General features: G+C 43.6%; 1 protein-coding gene across 1 annotated transcript; it reads right to left on the bottom strand.

Annotated features, from left to right (window-relative positions):
• Positions 1-7,908: 7,908 nt before the first annotated feature.
• Positions 7,909-15,006, bottom strand: LOC110535285 (caveolae-associated protein 4a). Its single transcript, XM_021620189.3, has 2 exons — positions 13,843-15,006; positions 7,909-10,359 (listed from the first exon to the last, which is right to left on the bottom strand). Exons 1-2 carry the CDS (start codon positions 14,197-14,199, stop codon positions 9,802-9,804), a joined length of 915 nt encoding a protein of 304 aa, XP_021475864.2. The 5' UTR covers positions 14,200-15,006; the 3' UTR covers positions 7,909-9,801.
• Between the last annotated feature and the right edge of the window lie 6,287 nt (positions 15,007-21,293).

Below are 21,293 nucleotides of genomic sequence, written 5' to 3'. Positions count from 1 at the left end.
TCTTTATGAATCTTTCTTTGAGTCGAAATGATGCCTTTAAACTTTTGCTGCAGCTACTGTGCCTCAGAAATAAACATCCATGAAATTATACCAATCAGTGACTAATTAGCTCTTATTTAAAACTAAATAAAGCCGATTGCTGAGTGATGTCATTTGAAAGGCCAATTTACTCGGTAACCATGGAAACTCTGGGGAGAGAGAGAGAGAGAAAGGCACAGGTGCACTGTAATCTTTTACAAATGCATCGTTACAGACAAGCACCTCCCATTTCGGTTCGAACTTGGGAGGGAACTATAAAAAGCCTCTCTGAAATGAGTGAACAGCTGACAGCCCACATAGCCAGAGATTACCAGTTCAAATCCCCCATCTCTCCTCAACCAAACCATTGGCATGTTACACAAACCTGACTGTGTAGTGGAGTGGGTCCAGGTGCTTTAAACACTGAGCAAATGTTATGTGTCTGAAGAAATAACAACCGTTTGATGATACGATGTGCTGTGTTGTGTAATCATAAGGTCAGGTTGATTATGGTTTCGAAAAACTATTTAAAAATGTATCGGTTTTGTCAACAGCATAAGCTCCTTCCTGAACTGAAATGAATAGACATAACAGCAAGGTAAGGGTGGGGTGGTACTTTCCCACTATCGGATAGCCAGAGGATCTAAGGCACTGAATTCCCATGTCAAATCTGATCAGAGCCCTCTACTTTCGAAATGCCACTTACGTAATGAGGGGAGGCAGCTTATTACATGTTGACACACAGGACAGGTGGAAGCTGAGCTTGAGGCCCTTCGCCAAACATCCCCTAAAGTAGGACTAATCCAGAAACCTGAACCCTTTTCACACTACTGAGCCAAACCAGGCTAAGCCCAGCAGAGCTGTGCTGGGCTGGCCTGGTCACTCAGCCACCATAGTTTATGGATCCATGCTGGAAAGAACAATGTGAAAATAAAATAGCTGAGCCAGTGCAGTATTGTCCATTTCTGCCCCATACGGTGTTAATCAGGCACTGCATGCTCCTGAAACTGGGATGAGGTTCCCTCTCGGTGTGGGTGCTGTAAACAAGCTTTAGTTCATGTTCTCCACACATTTTCTTCTCCTTTAGTCAGTGTTGAATTCTGTGGCTTCCCCCTTTGACAACACCTGTCTGTGTCTATTCTGCCAGCGCAATGCTGGCCATGCGCCACGTTTCCAATCCTCTATATATATAGAACACGACTCACACTACTGCTCCCTATGCTCCTAGGCTGCAGATCCTCTGTGTTGCAGGCTGCAGATCCTCTGTGTTGCAGGCTGCAGATCTTCTGTGTTGCAGGCTGAAGATCTTCTGTGTTGCAGGCTGCAGATCCTCTGTGTTGCAGGCTGCAGATCTTCTGTGTTGCAGGCTGCAGATCCTCTGTGTTGCAGGCTGCAGATCCTCTGTGTTGCAGGCTGCAGATCCTCTGTGTTGCAGGCTGCAGATCTTCTGTGTTGCAGGCTGCAGACCCTCTGTGTTGCAGGCTGCAGATCCTCTGTGTTGCAGGCTGCAGATCTTCTGTGTTGCAGGCTGCAGATCTTCTGTGCAACACGGCAGTTATTTTTCTTTAAGTTACTATTTACTATTGACCTTATTATCACCCTGAAATATCAACTTTTCACAAATAAAAACAGGTGGATTCAAACATGTAGATTTTTATTTCACAGTTCTCTGTCATCTTAGAACCCTATGTTAATGTTTTATGTTTACAGTTGAAGTCAGAAGTTTACATACACTTAGGTTGGAGTCATTAAAACTCGTTTTTCAACCACTCCACAAATGTCTTGTTAACAAACTAGAGTTTTGGCAAAGTCGGTTAGGACATCTACTTTGTGCATGACAAAAGTAATTTTTCAAACAATTGTTAACAGACAGATTATTTCACTTATAATTCACTGTATCACAATTCCAGTGGGTCAGAAGTTTACATACACTAAGTTGACTGCCTTTGAACAGTTTGGAAAATTCCAGAAAATTATGTCATGGCTTTAGAAGCTTCTGATAGACTAATTGACATAATTTGAGTCAATTGGAGGTGTATCTGTGGAAGTATTTCAAGGCCTACCTTGAAACTCAGTGCCTCTTTGCTTGACATCATGGGAAAATCAAAATAAATTAACCAAGACCTCAGAAAAAACATTGTAGACCTCCACAAATCAGGTTCATCCTTGGGAGAAATTTCCAACCGCCTGAAGGTACCACGTTCATCTGTACAAACAATAGTACGCAAGAATAAACATCATGGGACCACGCAGCTGTCATACCGAAGGAGGCATGTTCTGTCTCCTAGAGATTAACGTGCTTTGGTGCGAAAAGCAAAGGACCTTGTGAAGATGCTGGAGGAAACATGTACAAAAGTATCTACAGTATATCCACAGTAAAAGGAGTCCTATCTTGACATAACCTGAAAGGCCGCTCAGCAAGGAAGAAGCCACAGTTCCAAAACCACCATAAAAAAAGCCAGACTACGGTTTGCAACTGCACATGGGGACAAAGATCGTACTTTTTGGAGAAATGTCCTCTGGTCTGATGAAACAAAAATAGAACTGCTTGGTCATAATGACCATCGTTATGTTTGGAGGAAAAAGGGGGAGGCTTGCAAGCCAAAGAATACCATCCCAACTGTGAAGCACAGGGGTGGCAGCATCATGTTGTGGGGGTGCTTTGCTGCAGGAGGGACTGGTGCACTTCACAAAATAGATGGCAACATGAGGATGGAAAATTATGTGGATATATTGAAGCAACATCTCAAGACATCAGTCAGGAAGTTAAAGCTTGGTCACAAATGGGTCTTCCAAATGGACAATGACCCCAGGCATACTTTCAAAGTTGTGGCAAAATGGCTTAAGGACAACAAAGTCAATTTATTGGAGTGGCCATCACAAAGCCCTAACCTCAATCCCATAGACAGTTTGTGGACAGAACTGAAAAAAACATGTGCGAGCAAGGAGGCCTACAAACCTGACTCAGTTACACCAGCTCTGTCAAGAGGAATGTGCCAAAATTTACCCAACTTATTGTGGGAAGCTTGTGGAAGGCTATCCAAAATGTTTGCCCCAAGTTAAACAATTTAAAGGCAATGATATCAAATACTAATTGAGTGTATGTAAACTTCTGACCCACTGGGAATGTGATTAAATAAATAAAAACTGAAATAAATAATTCTCTCTACTATTATTCTGACATTTCACATTCTTAAAATTAGGTGGGGATCCTAACTGACCTAAGACAGGGATTTTTTCCTAGGATTAAATGTCAGGAATTGTGAAAAACTGAGTTTAAATGTATTTGGCTAAGGTGTATGTAAACTTCCAACTTCAACTGTATGTTAATGTTTTCAACGTATGTAAATTGTGATGTATTTTTCGTCCATTAGGTATAGCCTGTGTTCTCCACATTAGCTGGTGAATATTAATCATATGCATGTAAATCTCTCATGGCTCTAGGTGGAGGAGAGACTGACTTCATCATTACTTGTTTTTGTAAGAAGTGTTGACAAGCTGAATGAACCGAGGTGTCTGTTTAAACTACTAGCACACAGCTCAGACACCCATGCATACCCCACAAGACATGCCACCAGAGGTCTCTTTACAGTCCCCAAGTCAAGAACAGACTATAGGACGCACACAGAACTACATTGAGCCACGACTATATGGAACTCTATTCCACATCAGGTAACTGATGTAAGCAAGTAAAATTAGATTAAAAAAACAGATAAAAAATACACCTTATGGAACAGTGGGAACTGTGAAGAGACCCACACAGGCACAGACACACATACACATGGTAAGGGGGAGCACACTGAATGTGTTGTGTAAGGTGTTGTGAAATGTAATGTCATGTAGTATTTTAAAGTGTATTTAACTATCTTATGCTGCTGGACCCCAGAAAGAGTAGCTGCTGCCTTGGCAGCACCTATTGTGGATCAATAACAAATACAAATAACCCATGTCATACCCCTATATCATAACCCATTTCATACCCCATATCCCGTATCCCCAATGACTGTTGTTTCTTTCATAACAATAACTCTCCTTCCATCTACTGTTCCCGTTTCCCTTTCCTCTGGTTCTTCCTACTGCTCTGCCTCTGCCTCTCTTTCCCCTCTGCAGGACAGGGAACCTTCTGAAAATCACTACTGTAGGTCTACTATGAAAGACTATGTTGTACACCCTGCATGAATAGGGACAGTGAGGGAGGGACAGTGAGGGAGGGACAGTGGGGGAGGGTAAGTGAAGGAGGGACAGTGGGGGAAGGACAGTGGAAGGGACAGTGAGGGAGCGACAGTGAGGGAGGGATAGTGGGGGAGGGGGAGTGGAAGGGACAGTGAGGGAGGGACAGTGAGGGAGGGACAGTGGGGGAGGGACAGTGAGGGAGGGACAGTGAGGGAGGGACAGTGGGGGAGGGACAGTGGGGGAGGGGGAGTGGAAGGGACAGTGAGGGAGGGACAGTGAGGGAGGGACAGTGGGGGAGGGACAGTGAAGGAGGGACAGTGGGGGAAGGACAGTGGAAGGGACAGTGAGGGAGGGACAGTGAGGGAGGGACAGTGGGGGAGGGACAGTGAGGGAGGGGGAGTGGAAGGGACAGTGATGGAGGGACAGTGGGGGAGGGACAGTGAAGGAGGGACAGTGGGGGAAGGACAGTGGAAGGGACAGTGAGGGAGGGACAGTAAGGGAGGGACAGTGTGGGAGGGACAGTGGGGGAGGGGGAGTGGAAGGGACAGTGAGGGAGGGACAGTGGGGAGGGACAGTGAGGGAGGGGGAGTGGAAGGGACAGTGGGGGAGGGACAGTAAGGGAGGGACAGTGGGGGAGGGACAGTGGGCGAGGGGGAGTGGAAGGGACAGTGGGGGAGGGGAAGTGGAAGGGACAGTGGGGGAGGGGGAGTGGAAGGGACAGTGAAGGAGGGACAGTGGGGGAGGGGGAGTGGAAGGGACAGTGGGGGAGGGACAGTGGGGGAGGGACAGTGGGGGAGGGACAGTGAGGGAGGGACAGTGACGGAGGGACAGTGGGGGAGGGACAGTGGGGAGGGGGAGTGGAAGGGACAGTGAGGGAGGGACAGTGAGGGAGGGACAGTGGGGGAGGGACAGTGAAGGAGGGACAGTGGGGGAAGGGACAGTGAGGGAGGGACAGTGGGGGAGGGACAGTGAAGGAGGGACAGTGGGGGAAGGACAGTGGAAGGGACAGTGAGGGAGGGACAGTGGGGGCGGGACAGTGAGGGAGGGGGAGTGGAAGGGACAGTGAGGGAGGGACAGTGGGGGAGGGACAGTGAAGGAGGGACAGTGGGGGAAGGACAGTGGAAGGGACAGTGAGGGAGGGACAGTAAGGGAGGGACAGTGGGGGAGGGACAGTGGGGGAGGGGGAGTGGAAGGGACAGTGAGGGAGGGACAGTGAGGGAAGGACAGTGGGGGAGGGACAGTGGGGGAGGGGGAGTGGAAGGGACAGTGAGGGAGGGACAGTGAGGGAGGGGGAGTGGAAGGGACAGTGGGGGAGAGGGAGTGGAAGGGACAGTGAGGGAGGGACAGTGGGGGAGGGGGAGTGGGAGGGACAGTGGGGGAGGGGGCGTGGAAGGGACAGTGGGGGAGGGGAAGTGGAAGGGACAGTGAAGGAGGGACAGTGGGGGAGGGGAGACTATAGAGGCCACTGTGTCAGAAGCTGGTCAACGAGATGCTGGACAAACTGCCAGCGGACTATGTTCCACATGAGGTACCCAACCAAACATGGACAAGATTGGTAGTGTCATTCAAGGGTTGGGGTCAACAAACTACATTTATTGGCATTGTAAAGATCCCATATGTACCACAGATCAACTGAACAACTGCATCAATAATAAGGTCCCCTGTGATTTGTTCTTCAGGTGACAGCTCATCTTCATGAACATCTTTCTGTGGCAGGACCTTGACCGCATGCAGCGAATCATAGTCTGAGTACCCTCACTGATCTGATACCGGCCATCGATGGTAAGTCTCTGAAAAACACATACTGTATTACAGAGATAATATAAAAAAGGAAATCTGTAATAAAAACTTTTTTTCACACTGTACAGTGTAACTAACATTAGACAATATTTTCCTCTAGTCATCATGTTTTATACCAACTGAATCCTTTGAGTCGCGTTTCAATAGGATTCAGGAAAAAAACTTAACTGAGTACCATTAGAGATCATTATCATGTCTGAGGATTTGAGGGATGCCCTGGACAGCATGTATGATGCCCACATCTCCAAACTATGTCAAAAGATCAGATGGGACTTCGCAATGTGGGCTTCTGGTTCATCAAGCTACTGGAGAGGAACCAGCAATTCCATACCTGGATCTCCACTGGACGGTTCCACCAGTTCTGGCTCACTGGACAGCCCCACCGGTCCTGGCTCACTGGCTTCTTCAATCCACAGGTGGAGTATAAACGTTTATACAACGGGTGGGTCTAATCCTGAATGCTGATTGATTAAAACTGTATTCCAGCCAGTGTCTATTTCACAAGTTACCACCGTCTAAATCTGTGACGTTATAATGGCTATTTACTTTGTTCCATCTGACTGTCTCGTCAGCCCAGCCAGGCAATTTATAAACTTGATCTCCACTATAAAAACCATTGAGGTATTATCTCACATTTCTTATAGACTAACATTTAGTTTTCAACAGCGGAGATTTGTATAAACCTTGCCGTCTGTCTCTTCGACATTTGCAACATTGTTTCAATATTCAAATTTGACCTTCAGATGTCCCATAGTAATGAACATATCGGGAGTTGGGATGAGACAGACAGGCAGGCAGCTTTTCTCACCCGTTGAAATCATGAATCAGCATATTTTTTTATGGCTATATATGAAGAAATAGGGTTTTCTGACTGCCATGAGGCAGGAGAACACGAAGGTTTGTCATAGGGTTTTCTGACTGCCATGAGGCAGGAGACCACAAAGGTTTGCCATAGGGCTTTCTGACTGCCATGAGGCATGAGACCATGAGGGTTTGCCATAGAGCTTTCTGACTGCCATGAGGCATGAGACCACAAGGGTGAAGCTGGCCAAAGACTGGGCCCTGAACACTGTTGTCCTGCAAAACGATGTCGCCTGGAGGATGAGGAAGGATGTCATGGCGCAGCCACCAGACGAAATGGGTGGAGTCTTCATCTACTGACTCTTCTTGGACAGGGGAGGGTGGGACCGGAAAAAAGTCAAACTCACCTTTGAAAGGTTACAAGAAACATCTAATCTTTCAATGGAAATGCTTATACACATTTTTGTTTTATAAAACGTATACTGAAATTATCTGAATTAAAAAGAGGTGATGTACCAGGCCTGGGTCAAATAATAATGTCATATACTTACAGATACTATCTTCATGCTACCTGCCTCTTCACGCCCTTCCCTGCGGTCAATGTCTATGTTATCAACATCTTGGCTGACTATGCCAGGGTCAGCAAGGGATGAGCCTGTATCCCTGTCCCATGTATAAGAAACCTAGACATACAGACCTGATCTTCCTCTTAAGTCCCCTCACCATTGGATGCTGAGGGGAGTGGCTCTGCTCTGTGACTGAAAATGAGTGGGAATTTCTCTTCAAGTGGTAGCTATTTTAGTTTGCACAAGTTATGGATGGTGTGTGTGTGTGTGTGTGTGTGTGTGTGTGTGTGTGTGTGTGTGTGTGTGTGTGTGTGTGTGTGTGTGTGTGTGTGTGTGTGTGTGTGTGTGTGTGTGTGTGTGTGTGTGTGTGTGTGTGTGTGTGTGCGTGTGTGTGTGTGTGTGTGTGTGCGTGTGTGGGTCTCAACCACACACTGAATACAATAATGACAATGTGTGTGTTTATCTCATTCCAAGTGAGTTGTCAGAATTATACTCTATTGATGTACAAATTAATTGATTAATCAATAACAATATCATTTTGTGCAGCCAATTTACAATCATTTGCATTTTTATTGAACATATTTTCAAAGAATACCGGAAGATGGAAACAATGCAATGGTCTTATAGAAATGACAGTTTTTGAGTAACTCATCATCACATCCTGATGTTGTATCTGCTCAAGTGCATTAGAACATATTTTTGTCTGATAGTCAACCTGTCATTAACACCTCATCCTAACACCCTTATCCACATAAATCAACCCTCTATGACACTTGATGCTCTCAAAAAGCATTTAAATAGCATCATGTGGCATCATAGTAACAACGTTATAACCTTTTTTGGTCCCTCTTTATTTGAAGTGCATTTTATGAAGGCTTCATAAAGCCTTCATATAGGATTCACAAGCGCTACATAGATGCTTCACAAATCATCATGTTCTATAAAGATTCATAATGTGGCATAACTGTGTAACAACCATCAACTTATTTGTTCACGTTTATTAATCTTTTATAGAGCATGAAATACGGTTATAGATTGTGTGTGACCCATTTATGCAGTTCTAATGAAGCCTTCGTAAGATGCACTTCAAATAAAGCAGGGCCCATTTTTTAAAATCATTTTGTAATAAAGCATATCATAGCAAACAAGGATGCCATTTTTATTTTTTTTATTTTACAGTTCTATGCTTTATGACGGGGTCGTGTACGTTGCATTAAACAAAGTGTGGTTGTCAAGCTGTTTCAACACATTAATGGGAACTTACAAAAGCTTTTGACTTCATGTAAAAAATGCCAACTATCTTGAGATATATTGCGCTATAGCAAAACAGTTAGTCTGGTATTACACCTATTTTAGACCTTTTTCAACAGGAGTTCATTAATATAGAAACTAAATCTACAATTAACAAGATTATTGGACAGTTGAATAAGATGATAACATGCACAATGTGTTACCTCTCCTTAGCAGCAGAGAGGCTTCATATATATTACATATTCAGTGACATTCACTCTAGAGAATTACTCTCAACTTAAACTTAAAATAAAATAATATCTATAAACATGCAGAATTACTCACTCTGTTGAAGCAAACAACTCTCAATAAAATGTCCTAGTAATGGCTTTATATTTTAAACTACACTAGATATGGAGCAGATGCATATCTTTATGAATCTGCTTTTGTCCATTTGGCCATTTGTATAACTATTTTTTTTATTTTTTTATAAAAATGTAATTTCCATAGATATTTGATATAATGCACATTAGTTTCTTCACTCACCAATTTGTCCATTCAATTACATATGCATTTTATATATGCTTTACTCCTCAGACACCAGCTGATGGAGTTTTTATCAGCAAAAATTGCACAAGAAATTCAATTTATCACTAAATTCTGGTTCGGCTGGCATGAATTTACATAATTGAGACCAAATGCTCATCATTCATCACTTACCTTTGCACAAAGACACTTTCCAGTCAATGTAATGTTTTGTGTATGAAACATTAACCTTAATCAGAACATACCAGAACTCCATTTCAACTTGCATCACTTCCATAGTTTAGCCTTAACATCCCATATTCAGCCTTTCAACATGCAAATTAAAGACAATTGAATGTCTTATGTATTATAATATGCTGATTTATAAGTCTGTAGTAAATGTCCAATTGCACAAATTTGCTGTAATTCTTGTCAGTTTATTTGTTTTGCATTCTTGTGTTAAATGTAAGAAAAAATGACAAAAAAAGATAAAAGTATATCTATATAAATCATTGAATTTCCAAAATAAAGATGATTTCAAAATGTTGTGTGGATTATATAAACTCATTGTGTTGAAACCCTAACTGGCCTGTTCACGGGACTATCGGTCACAGGACAATCCTTCACAAAGAAAAAAAGATTCAAAGAAAAACACACGTTGTTGTTTCCCATTTAATTGAACGCTGGTTTAGGAGAGCTGTTTAATATCATGCATCGGCACCTCCTCCTCTACGCCATCCTCAGCGAGCTTAGGGCTGTTGGATTTGTGGCCCTTGGGTGGCGGGACGGGTGTGGCGTCCTCGGTGACCCCCACAGCCCCCTCCTGGCCCTCCGCCACAGTCCTCTCCTTCTTTAGTTTGGCTGGCACATGGCTGGCAATGGATTCCTTGAGCCGCGAGCCGGACTGCTTGAGCCTCTCCCCAGACTGGCGGATCTTCTGCCGACGCTCGGTTGATACGATGCGCTCACCCATCTGGCCAACCTTGCTGCTCATGTTCTCTTTCGTCTTTGTCATGTTCAAGCGGGAGAAGGTGGATTTGAAGCTCTCCATGCGGGTTAGGCCTGATTTCTTCATCTTAGCGGCCGTGGACGAGGCTTCCTCCACCACCATGTACTCATCATCAGACTCAGGGGGGAGCTCAAAGTGGTCTGGTTCCACTTCGGCCACAGATGGTTTGGGTTCCTTGGAATCCTTGGGTTCTTTGGGTTCCTTTCCGGCTGCCACAGCAGACACCTCACTGTCCCCCTGTAATGAGAACAGAAACCAGATCAAGTTTCATAAAACTAACTCAAAAGAATCAAAGGGATTCACAAAAGCACTTGTGAGTCTGCCTGCTAGAACACATATGTAATATCAAGTGGTAGCATTTTATCAGGTCTGAATAATCTCTGAGCACTGACAGAAGCATTGCAATAGTATGGAGCTGTAACACTTAGAAAATAAAGACCTCAAATAAAAGTCTGGATAGATGTTTGGAGGAGAATGGCAGCCATAATATTTCTGTTTGTGTCTTATTTGTATGATCTAAATCAGGTTAAATGAAGTATCTCACGCCTTGACAATCCTGAGAAGGAGAGACCAATTCTTTTCTCTTAATGCCGCGGTTCCCATAACCCAGTTAAAACATTAGTTAATGGGTTAAAGTTTCAGGTTTGAAAAAAGAGCAGTCATTATGAAGACATTGTCTAGAATCATAAATCATTCTATTTTATGATTGACCATAGAGTGCAGCTACAGTGCCCTCAGAAAGTATTCATACCCCTTGACTTATTCCACATTTTGTTGGGTTACAGCCTGGATTCAAAATTGATTTTTCTCTCACCCATCCACACACAATACTCCATAATGACAAAGTGAAAACATGTTTTTAGAAATGTGTTTTTGGAAAGTTGAAAATTAAATACAGAAATACCTAATTTACATAAGAATTCACACCCCTGAGTCAATTTATGTTGTTGATTATTTCTAGACAACCATTTTCAAGTCTTGCCATACATTTTTAAGCAGATTTAAGTCAAAACTGTAACTCGACCACTCTTGGTAAGCAACTCCAGTGTAGATTTGGCCTTGTGTTTTAGGTTATTGTCCTGAAAAGTGAATTAACCTCCCAGTGTCTGGTAGAAAGCAGACTGAATCAGGTTTTCCTCTAGGATTTTGTCTGTGCTTAGCTCCATTCTGTTTCTTTTTTTATCCTGAGTCCTTAACAATTACAAGCATACCCATAACATGATGCCGCCACCACAATGCTTGGAAATATGGGGAGTGGTACCCAAATGTATTGGATTTCCCCAAACACAACACTTTGTATTGAGAACAAAAAGTGAATTGCTTTACCCTATTTATTTGCAGTATTACTTTAGTGCCTTTTTGCAAACAGGATGCATGTTTTGGAATATTGTTATTGTACAGGCTTCCTTCTTTTCACTCTGTCTATTAGGTTAGTATTGTGAAGTAACTACAATGTTGTTGATCCATCCTTTAGTTTTCTCCTACAACAGCCAATTAAACTCTGTAACTGTTTTAAAATCACCATTGGCCTCATGGTGAAATGCATGAGCGGTTTCCTTCCTGTCCAGAAGGACGCCTGTATCTTTGTTGCGACTGGGTGTATTGATACATAATCCCAAATGGTAATTAATAACTTGATCATACTCAAAGGGATATTCAGTTTCTGCTGTAAGGTGACCTTCTTTGCGTGGCATTGGAAAACCTCTTTGGTCTTTGTGGTTGAATCTGTGTTTGAAATTCACTGCTCGACTGAGGGACCTTTACAGATAATTGTATGTGTGAAGTACAGAGATGATGTAGTCATTCAAAAATCTTAAACACCATTATTGCACCAAATAAAGGTGAAATAAAAATAAAAATTGCGCACAGAGTGAGGTCATGCAACTTATCATGTGACTTGTTAAGCAAATCTTTACTCCTGAACTTATTTAGGCTTGCCATGATGAAGGGGTTGAATAGTTATTGACTCAAGACATTTCAGCTTTTCACTTGAATACATTTGTAAACATTTAGAAAAACATAATTCCATTTTGACATGACGGGGTATTGTGTGTAGGCCGGTGATCATTTTTTTCTCTCAATTTAGTCCATAAATTCAGGCTGTAACACAACAAAATGTGGAATAAGTCAAGGGGTGTGAATACTTTCTGTAAAAACATATGTAAATGAGTCTAGCTAATTACGCTTGTAATTCGCACGCAAATACATGGTCTAGCACCACTTTACTTCAAAGTGGGACGGTCCACTGCATATATTGTTCTCACTTAATAAAGTTGGGAGTTTAAAGGTGAACTGGGGTCTATTAATAATACTCACACTGGCTGATATAGCTCGGCTATAGGCGGTAGAAAGCTAAACATATCACATCATAGCTTTTGTAACTTTTTACAGTGTGTAAGTAGCTTTAAGCAAGCTGTATCTGTTTCAATGGGCAGCTTTATCAGTCAGGTAACTTGATGTCTAATATAATACAACAAATACGTTTTAAAAAATATACAAACGATTGGTTAAAAGTATCATGCTAAATCCTTACAAGTATTCAAGTTCCATTTATGGTTGACAAAGTTTACTTGCAGTGCCTAATTCAGAGTTGCAGGGCTGTTCCAATATAGCTACGTAGCTCGGTAGGTACCATTCAATATATGAGATATAACCACTATTAATGTAGTGTATCATTTATGTGAAACCTGATGGTAGCACTTTATTTTGCAGTCCCCCAATAACCTGGTATTTGACTTAAAACCACAGGGTAACAGCTTACGTGCATATTTATTGCTACCAAGAACCATTGGCACCAAACTAGATACATGTTTTGAAGTAACTATTCGAAATTTCATTTTTTTTTAGTAACTTCATATTTTTTAAAACCCAGATAGATACCACTAGTAATATTAAATAAATCATGACATTTTCTATAAAGGTCTTTTAGTACCAAGTGGTGTTAAAATGTTAGACAATTGATCCAGTCATCTTAGGTAGCTTTAATTACAGCATGACATTCCATATTCTTAGAAGGGAGAGTATGAATTGAATCAGTTCATTTGATGCTGACTTCAAAGCATGTGCTTGATTCAACATTAGTATGTGAGGCATGTCAAACTGCATATTTTTCAGTGATTATGCGGCTGCCAGTGAATCTAGTTTGTCTATGGAAAAAGCATGTTGTTCTTTATGTTATTTGACCTTCCCCTCTTCTTTCCTCATCTCAAATAAAATGGCTGCCAAAATCCACTACGCCCCCAACCCTGGCTGCTTCATCCAAATCGTATCATCATTGGCTATTTGCCACATAGTTTCTTGTTCTTGAGTGCAGCATCTAACCTTTCAGTAGACTGCAGTATATCTTGCGTGCTGTCAAGGCAACTTAGACCCTGAAATACTCTGGTCAACGGTGGGCTTGCAGCTGTTAGCTTTGAAGGCCAAAGTCAAATTAAGCCGGTACCATTCTGCCATCTAAAATAGTCCATGCTTTGATTTCACTATAACACCCTAAATTTTATCAGATGCTTTCACCCCTCCTGTCTGTTGTTTCTGTTGGCAAAATCTTACCAAATTCCACAAGTTTTTAACAATTTACCACATCCTTCTACAACTATTGAGAGTATGATCCTCAAATAACCGATAATGAAGCCAGTTAGTGGATAAAGATGACATTGATTACTACCACTTGCTTCTGACACCATGCTTTTTGCAACAATGCAATTGGCTGGATGGGATTACCTGATAGATAACAACCCGGAACTTGTTCTTGGCCAACAGTTCCTCCTGGGTGGTTTCCACCTTCTTGACGCGGATGTTCTGATTCTCTACCCGTACACGGACGTCCTTGATGTGGCAGCTGACCTTGCGCGTCTTCTCCAGCAGCCTGTCCACTGTGCTGCTCGTGGCGGCATGGTTTACCGTCAGCTTCACCACATCCTCCTGGATGGTCTTGACACTGTTCTCCAGCTCGAGCTGCCTCTCCTCCATACGCGTCTGGCACGTCTGCACGTTGTCGATGATTCCCGCCACACGCTCCAATAGCGCCATGATGGTTGCAGTATCGTCCCCCACAGCCAGACCTAGTTTATCAGCCATGGTTGGTGTCTTCAACCACCGTGTCTCGGATCCAAAGGGAAAAGGTTGAGGTTAGAAATCCTATTTTTTCTTAGTGGTCAGTAGAAACCACAGAAAGGGTAACCAGGCCTCTAGGTAGCTGCAACCTGAGACTTGTCAGAAAGGGTAAACAGGCCTCTAGGTAGCTTCAACCTGAGACTTGTCAGACCAGCAGGGGTTGGGTAGGATTGGGTTGGGTTGGGTTGCTGGATCATTGGGCCATGGAGGGCAGCAGACACCTCGGCCAAAGAGACTCACCCTGGAACTGGTGCCTCACCCAGATCCAATGCACAAGAACATGGAGGCTCCACCTCTCTAGGGTGTGGGCAGCGCAGATCCGAGAGGGCAGACACCGTCAGGCAGGGCTCAGAGTGAGAGAGTGACAGAGAGAGACATGGGGCCCAGACTTGTCATGCGTTCACCCCAGCTAAAAATACTGAGCGTAAAGTGACTCCTCTACATTTTTTGAAGATGTGTGGCTGGGATCATGGAAACCCCCTATCCATTCTACTTCCATCTTCTCTAAGCGAGTTATAATTTTACTGTTGAACCATTGGACAACAATATGCAAGCTATTGCCCCGAACGCCTACAGAACAATCAGGAACATGTCTTTAATTGGAAAAACCTCTCAATGGAGCTATCGTTAAATAATAGTAGACCTTTTACGCTAAGGTACACTAAGGTACATAACTGTTGCCCCAGTTAACATTGGTATCCAGAGGTCTATGCTGTCCCCTCGGCAGTCCCCTCTGAGATCTATGCTTACCCCTCAGCAGATCAATCGATCAGGGTTTGGGCATGCGTTCCAAGAAGTATGCTAGTATGGATATTGGAACGTAGCCCAGGGCTCACATTTGTGACCTTGTGGTACTGGATACAGACTTAAAACATGAGTCCAACAAGATTACAGGCCTAAGAGTTCAATAATTGCTTATTCCCTTGTGTAATGTGTCTTGTATTTCTGTACTGCCTTTTATTATATGAATGCATTCCAAGGGTATCTTTGGTTTGTAATTTGGTTCAAGAACAGATACATCATTTTGTCTCTGCATCATTAAAGTGAATTTCTCAGATGGGGTGCTAAGCTCTTCTTCTACCCTTCTTTATATTTAGGCCAGTCCGAGGGGACTTCCATGATTGAGTATCTCAGTATAGCATTGGTAATATAACTCAAGTTAATCATCGTAAGATTATTATTGGTGCAAAGAATTTTACTAAATTCAGCTTGTCAGTAGTCAGAGTCATCAGTAGGAAATGAAGTAAACTAATCAGTTACTGATTGATACATTAAGTTAGAAAAGGTGCTGGCAGGTAGCTTAGCAGTTAAGATTGTTGGGCCAGTAACTGAAAGACTGCTGGTTCGAATCCCTCCGCCAACAAATGCCCCTTAAGCAAGGCACTTAACCCTAATTGCTCCTGTTAGTTACTCTGGATGAGAGCATCTGCTAAATGACTAAAATGCTGGGAAATCAATAGATTCTTGGAAGTTATGGATCCCTACTGTAGATTGTGACTAATACTGAGTTGCAAGCAGATTGCAGGCAAATGTTGAGAGTGACACACGGAACATGCAACCCAGGTGCAACTTTGTTTAAGCAAACAAAGGATGTGTTGAATGATTTTACCTTCGTTTAAATAGGTACATTGATTGAGAACGCATTCTCATTTACAACATCGGGATACGGCAGGGCAGAAGTGAACGTTATCACTATTTATTTTCCAAAATGCCGACAGGTCGGGCTGGCTGAGTAGGCCCCCATAACTTAGCAACCTGTGCAAGTTGTTCCCTCCATACAGGGAGGGGCTAGGCACCTCCATGGGGACTGGGTAGGGGGAAGGGGACTGTCCAACTCCTAAAATGATGCCACCAGCTGCTGTCTATAATTAAACACTGGGTATATCTATAATTGCCCATGTCCCGTCATAGCGGAGAGCAGGCTTACTTCATCCATGTGAAATCTTCATCCATACGAAAGTTACTCACTCACTCACATAACCCAGTGTATATAATATCCCCAAATACCATCATCCATCTCTATACCTCATATCCCCATGTTGTGCCCCTCCCAAGATCTCTTAAATGAAAGATTACACACCCGTTTTAAGCTGACACGGTTTTGAACTCCTCACATACTAGATAGGAACAGACTCCTTGAAGGATTGGCTAATCCTGCCAAGTATCTGTAAATGTAATGTATGCCGAGAAGTGTGTCTGCTGCCAGCATGACTATCAGAGACACGGACTTCTCAGCTTCATACCAGTGAGCTTCATACACAATCAGCTTTGTGACCATCAGCTACATACCCATCAGCTTCGTACCCATCCGTGTTGATTCCAAAAAAGGTGTTGATTGTCTGAAAGGGTAATACACTTAACTTAATACTGTACATAACATAAATAATTATATTCGTTAAGTTGACATTTTTTATTCACAACTGTCATGTAAAAATCTCTTAGATTTGAACACTGTCACCTTTTAAAAGTCCCGCTAATCCTATTCATTAACATGGAATGTTTAGAGATATGCTGACAGTAATGGTCCAAGAGAGAAAATCTTTTGAAAATATTCAAATCAAATCAAGTTTTATTAGTCACATGCGCCGAATACAATACAACAATACAAACCTTAATGCTTACTTACGAGCCCCTAACGACAGTGCAGGTTCAAAAAATACGGATAAGAATACAAGATAATAATTAAAGAGGAGCAGTAAAAAATAACAATATATACAGGGGGGTACCGGTACAGAGTCAATGTGCAGGCTATATACAGGGGGGTGCCGGTACAGAGTCAATATATACAGGGGGGTACCGGTACAGAGTTAATGTGGAGGCTATATACAGGGGGGTGCCGGTACAGAGTCAATATATACAGGGGGTGCCGGTACAGAGTCAATATATACAGGGGGGTGCCGGTACAGAGTCAATGTGCAGGGGCACCGGTTGGTTGAGGTATTATGTACATGTAGGTAGAGTTAATTAAAGGGACTATGCATAGATTTCAACAGAGAGTGGCAGTGGTGTGTAGAGGGGAAGGGGGGGCAACGTGAATAGTCTGGGTAGCCATTTGACTGGATGATCAGGAGTCTTATGGCTTGGGGTAGAAGCTGTTTAGAAGCCTCTTGGACCTAGACTTGGCGCTCCGGTACCGCTTGCCGTGTGGTAGCAGAGAGAACAGTCCATGACTAGGGTGGCTGGAGTCTTTGACAATTTTCAGGGCCTTCCTCTGACACCGCCTGGTATAGAGGTCCTGGATGGTAGGAAGCTTGGCCCCAGTGATGTACAAAGGCCGTACGCACTGCCCTCTGTAGTGCTTTGCGGTCGGAGGCAGAGCAGTTGCCATAGCAGGCAGTGATGCTCTCGATGGTGCAGCTGTAGAACCTTTTGAGGATCTGAGGACCCATGCCAAATATTTTCAGTCTCCTGAGGGGGAATAGGTTTTGTCGTGCCCGGTTCACGACTGTCATGGTGTGCTTGGACCATGTTAGTTTGTTGGTGATGTGGACACCAAGGAACTTGAAGATCTCAACCTGCTCCACTGCAGCCCCGTTGATGAGAATGGGGGTGTGCTCGGTCCTCTTTTTCCTGTTGACCACAATCATCTCCTTTGTCTTGATCACGTTGAGGGAGAGGTTGTTGTCCTGGCACCACAAGGCCAGGTACCTGACCTCCTCCCTATAGGCTATCTCGTTGTTGTCGGTGATCAGACCTACCACTGTTGTGTCATCAGCAAATGTAATGATGGTGTTGGCCGTGGAGTCATGAGTGAACAGGGAGTACAGGAGGGGGCTAAGCACGCACCCTGAGATGCCCCTGTGTTGAGGATCAGTGTGGCGGATGTGTTGTTACCAACCCTTACCACTTGGGGGAGACCCATCAGGAAGTCCAGGATACAGTTGCAGAGGGAGGTGTTTAGTCCCAGGGTCCTTAGCTTAGTGATGAGCTTTGAGGGCACTATGTTTTTGAATGCTGAGCTGTAGTCAATGAATAGCATTCTCACATAGGTGTTCCTTCTGTCCAGGTGGGAAAGGGCAGTGTGGAGTGCAATAGAGACTGCATCATCTGTGGATCTGTTGGTGCGGTATGTAAATTGGAGTGGGTCTAAGTTTTTTGGGATGATGATGTTGATGTGAGCCATTACCAGCCTTTAAAGCACTTCATGGCTACAGACTTGAGTGCTGTGGGTCGGTAGTCATTTAGGCAGGTTACCTTAGGGTTCTTGGACAGAGGCACTATGGTGGTCTGCTTAAAACATGTTGATATTACAGACTCGGACAGGGAGAGTTTGAAAATGTCAGTGAAGACACTCGCTTGTTGGTCAGCACATGCTCGCAGTACACGTCCTGGTAATCCGTCTGGCCCTGCAGCCTTGTGAATGTTGACCTGTGTAAAGGTCTTACTCATATCGGCTGCGGAGAGCGCAATCACACAGTCATCCAGAACAGCTGGTGCTCTCATGCATGTTTCAGTATGATTTGTCTCGAAGCGAGCATAGAAGTAGTTTAGCTCGTCCTGTAGGATTGTGTCATTGGGCAACTCTCGGCTGTGCTTGACCTTTGTAGTCTGTAATGGTTTGCAGGCCCTGCCACATCTGACAAGCGTCAGAGTCGGTGTAGTAAGACTTGATCTTAGTCCTGTATTGACGCTTTGCCTGATTGATGGTTTGTCGGAAGGCATGGCAGGATTTCTCATAAGCTTCCAGGTTAGAGTCCCACTCCTTGAAAGTGGCAGCTCTAGCCTTTAGCTCAGTGCGGATGCTGCCTGTAATACATGGTTTCTGGTTGGGGTATGTACGGTCACTGTGGGGACGACGTCATAGATGCACTTATTGATGAAGCCAATGACAGATGTGGTTTACTCCTCAATGCCATTGGAGGAATCCCAGAAAATATTCCAGTCTGTGCTAGCAAAACAGTCCTGTAGCTTAGCATCTGCTTCATATGACCACTTTTTATTGATCTAGTCACTGGTGCTTCCTGCTTTAATTTCTGCTTGTAAGCAGGAATCAGGAGGATAGAATTATTGTCAGATTTGCCAAATGGGGGGCGAGGGAGAGCATTGTATGCGTTTCTGTGTGTGGAGTATAGGTGGTCCAGAGTTATTTTCCCTCTGGTTGCACATTTAACATGTTGATAGAAATTAGGTAAAACTGATTTAAGTTTCCTTGCATTGAAGTTCCCGGCTACTAGGAGCGCCGCCTCGGGGTTAGAGTTTCTTGTTTGCTTGTGGCAGAATACAGCTCATTTAATGCTATCTTGGTGCCTGCCTCTGTGGTGGTATGCGAACAGCTACAAAGAATATAGATGAGAACTCTCTCGGTAGGTAAGGTGGTCTGCAGCTTATCATGAGAAACTCTACCTCAGGCAAGCAATGGCTTGAGACTTCCTTCGATATCATGCACTAGCTTGTTGTTTACAAAAATACATAGACCGCCGCCCCTTGTCTTACCAGACGCCGCTGTTCTATCCTGCCGGTACATCGTATAACCAGCCAGCTGTATGTTGATATTATCGTCCTTCAGCCACGACTCCGTGAAGCATAATATGTTACAGTTTTTAATGTCCCGTTGGTAGTTTAATCTTCCCAATAACTTGTCCATTTTATTGTCCAAATATTGCATGTTTGAGAGCAGAATTGAGGTGAGTGGGGGTTTATTCGATCGCCGCCTACCCCTCAGAAGGCAGCCCACCCACCGGGCCTCTCTTTCTCCGCCTCCTCTTCACACAGATCACTGGGGTCGGGCCTGTTCCCGAGGGAGCTGTATATCCTCTGCCTTGGGCTCGTCAGAGTCGTGAAAGAAGAAAAAGGATTCTGCTAGTCCATGTGTCACACCCTGGTCTTAGTATTTGGTGTTTTCTTTATTATTTTGGTCAGGCCAGGGTGTGAAATGGGTTATTTGGTGGGTGATTGTTCCTGTCTCTGTGTTTGTTTGCACCAGATAAGGCTGTTTAGGTTTTCACGTTACGTTTATTGTTTTGTATTGTTCGTGTTTATCTTTTATTAAAGATGTATCGAAATTACCACGCTGCATTTTGGTCCTCCTCTCCTTCGACGGAAGAAAACCGTAACACCATGATGGGAATTCAGTCCTGATGTCTAGAAGTTATTTTTGGTCATAAGAGGTGGTAGCGGCAACATTATGTACAAAAATAGTAAAAAAATAAGTTACAAACAACGCAGATAAACAAATGAAAAAACACAATCGGTAGGGGGCACGTAAAACTTCTCTTGCTCCGGCGCCATTCTACTACCCCTTGTCAGACCCCTTGTCTTTTTCCACATTTTGTTATGTTTCAGCCTTATTCTAAAATTGATTTTTTTTTATTATCCTCAGCAATCCACACACAATACTGCATAATGACAAAGTGAAAACAGGTGTTTAGACATTTTTGCATTTTTTTTTTAACATAAATACCTTATTTACATAAGTATTCAGACCCTTTGCTATGAGACTCGAAATTGAGCTCAGATGCCCCCTGTTTCCATTGATTGTCCTTGAGCTGTTTCTACAATTTTATTAGAGTCCACCTGTGGTAAATTCAATTGACTGAGCATGATTTGGAAAGGCACATACCTGTCCATCTAAGGTCTCAGAGTTGACAGTGAATGTCAGAGCATAAAACAAGCCATGAGGTCAAAGGAATTGTCCGTAGAGGTTTGAGACAGGATTGTGTTGAGGCCCAGAACCAGGGGAAGGGTACCAAACAATGCCTGCAGCATTGAAGATCCCCAAGAACACAGTGACCTCCATAATTCTTGAATGGAAGAAGTTTGAAACCAGCAAGACTCTTCCTAGAGCTGGCTGCCCGACCAAAACTGAGCAATCAGGGGAGAAGGGCCTTGATCAGGGCAGTGAGCAAGAACCGGATGGTCACTCTGACAGAGCTCCAGAGTTCCTCTGTGGAGATGGGAGAACCTTCCAGAAGGAGAGCCATCTCTGCAGCACTCCACCAATCAGACCTTAATGTTAGTGGTCAGATGGAAGCCACTCCTCTGTAAAAGGCACATGACAGCCCGCTTGGAGTTTGCCAAAAGGCACCAAAAGACTATCAGACCATGAGAAACAAGATTCT

This window comes from Oncorhynchus mykiss, chromosome 11, assembly GCF_057628025.1.
Source record: "Oncorhynchus mykiss isolate SJ-2025 chromosome 11, ASM5762802v1, whole genome shotgun sequence".
Classification (NCBI taxonomy): Eukaryota; Metazoa; Chordata; class Actinopteri; order Salmoniformes; family Salmonidae; genus Oncorhynchus; species Oncorhynchus mykiss.
This window is presented reverse-complemented; position numbering and strand designations above follow the sequence as displayed.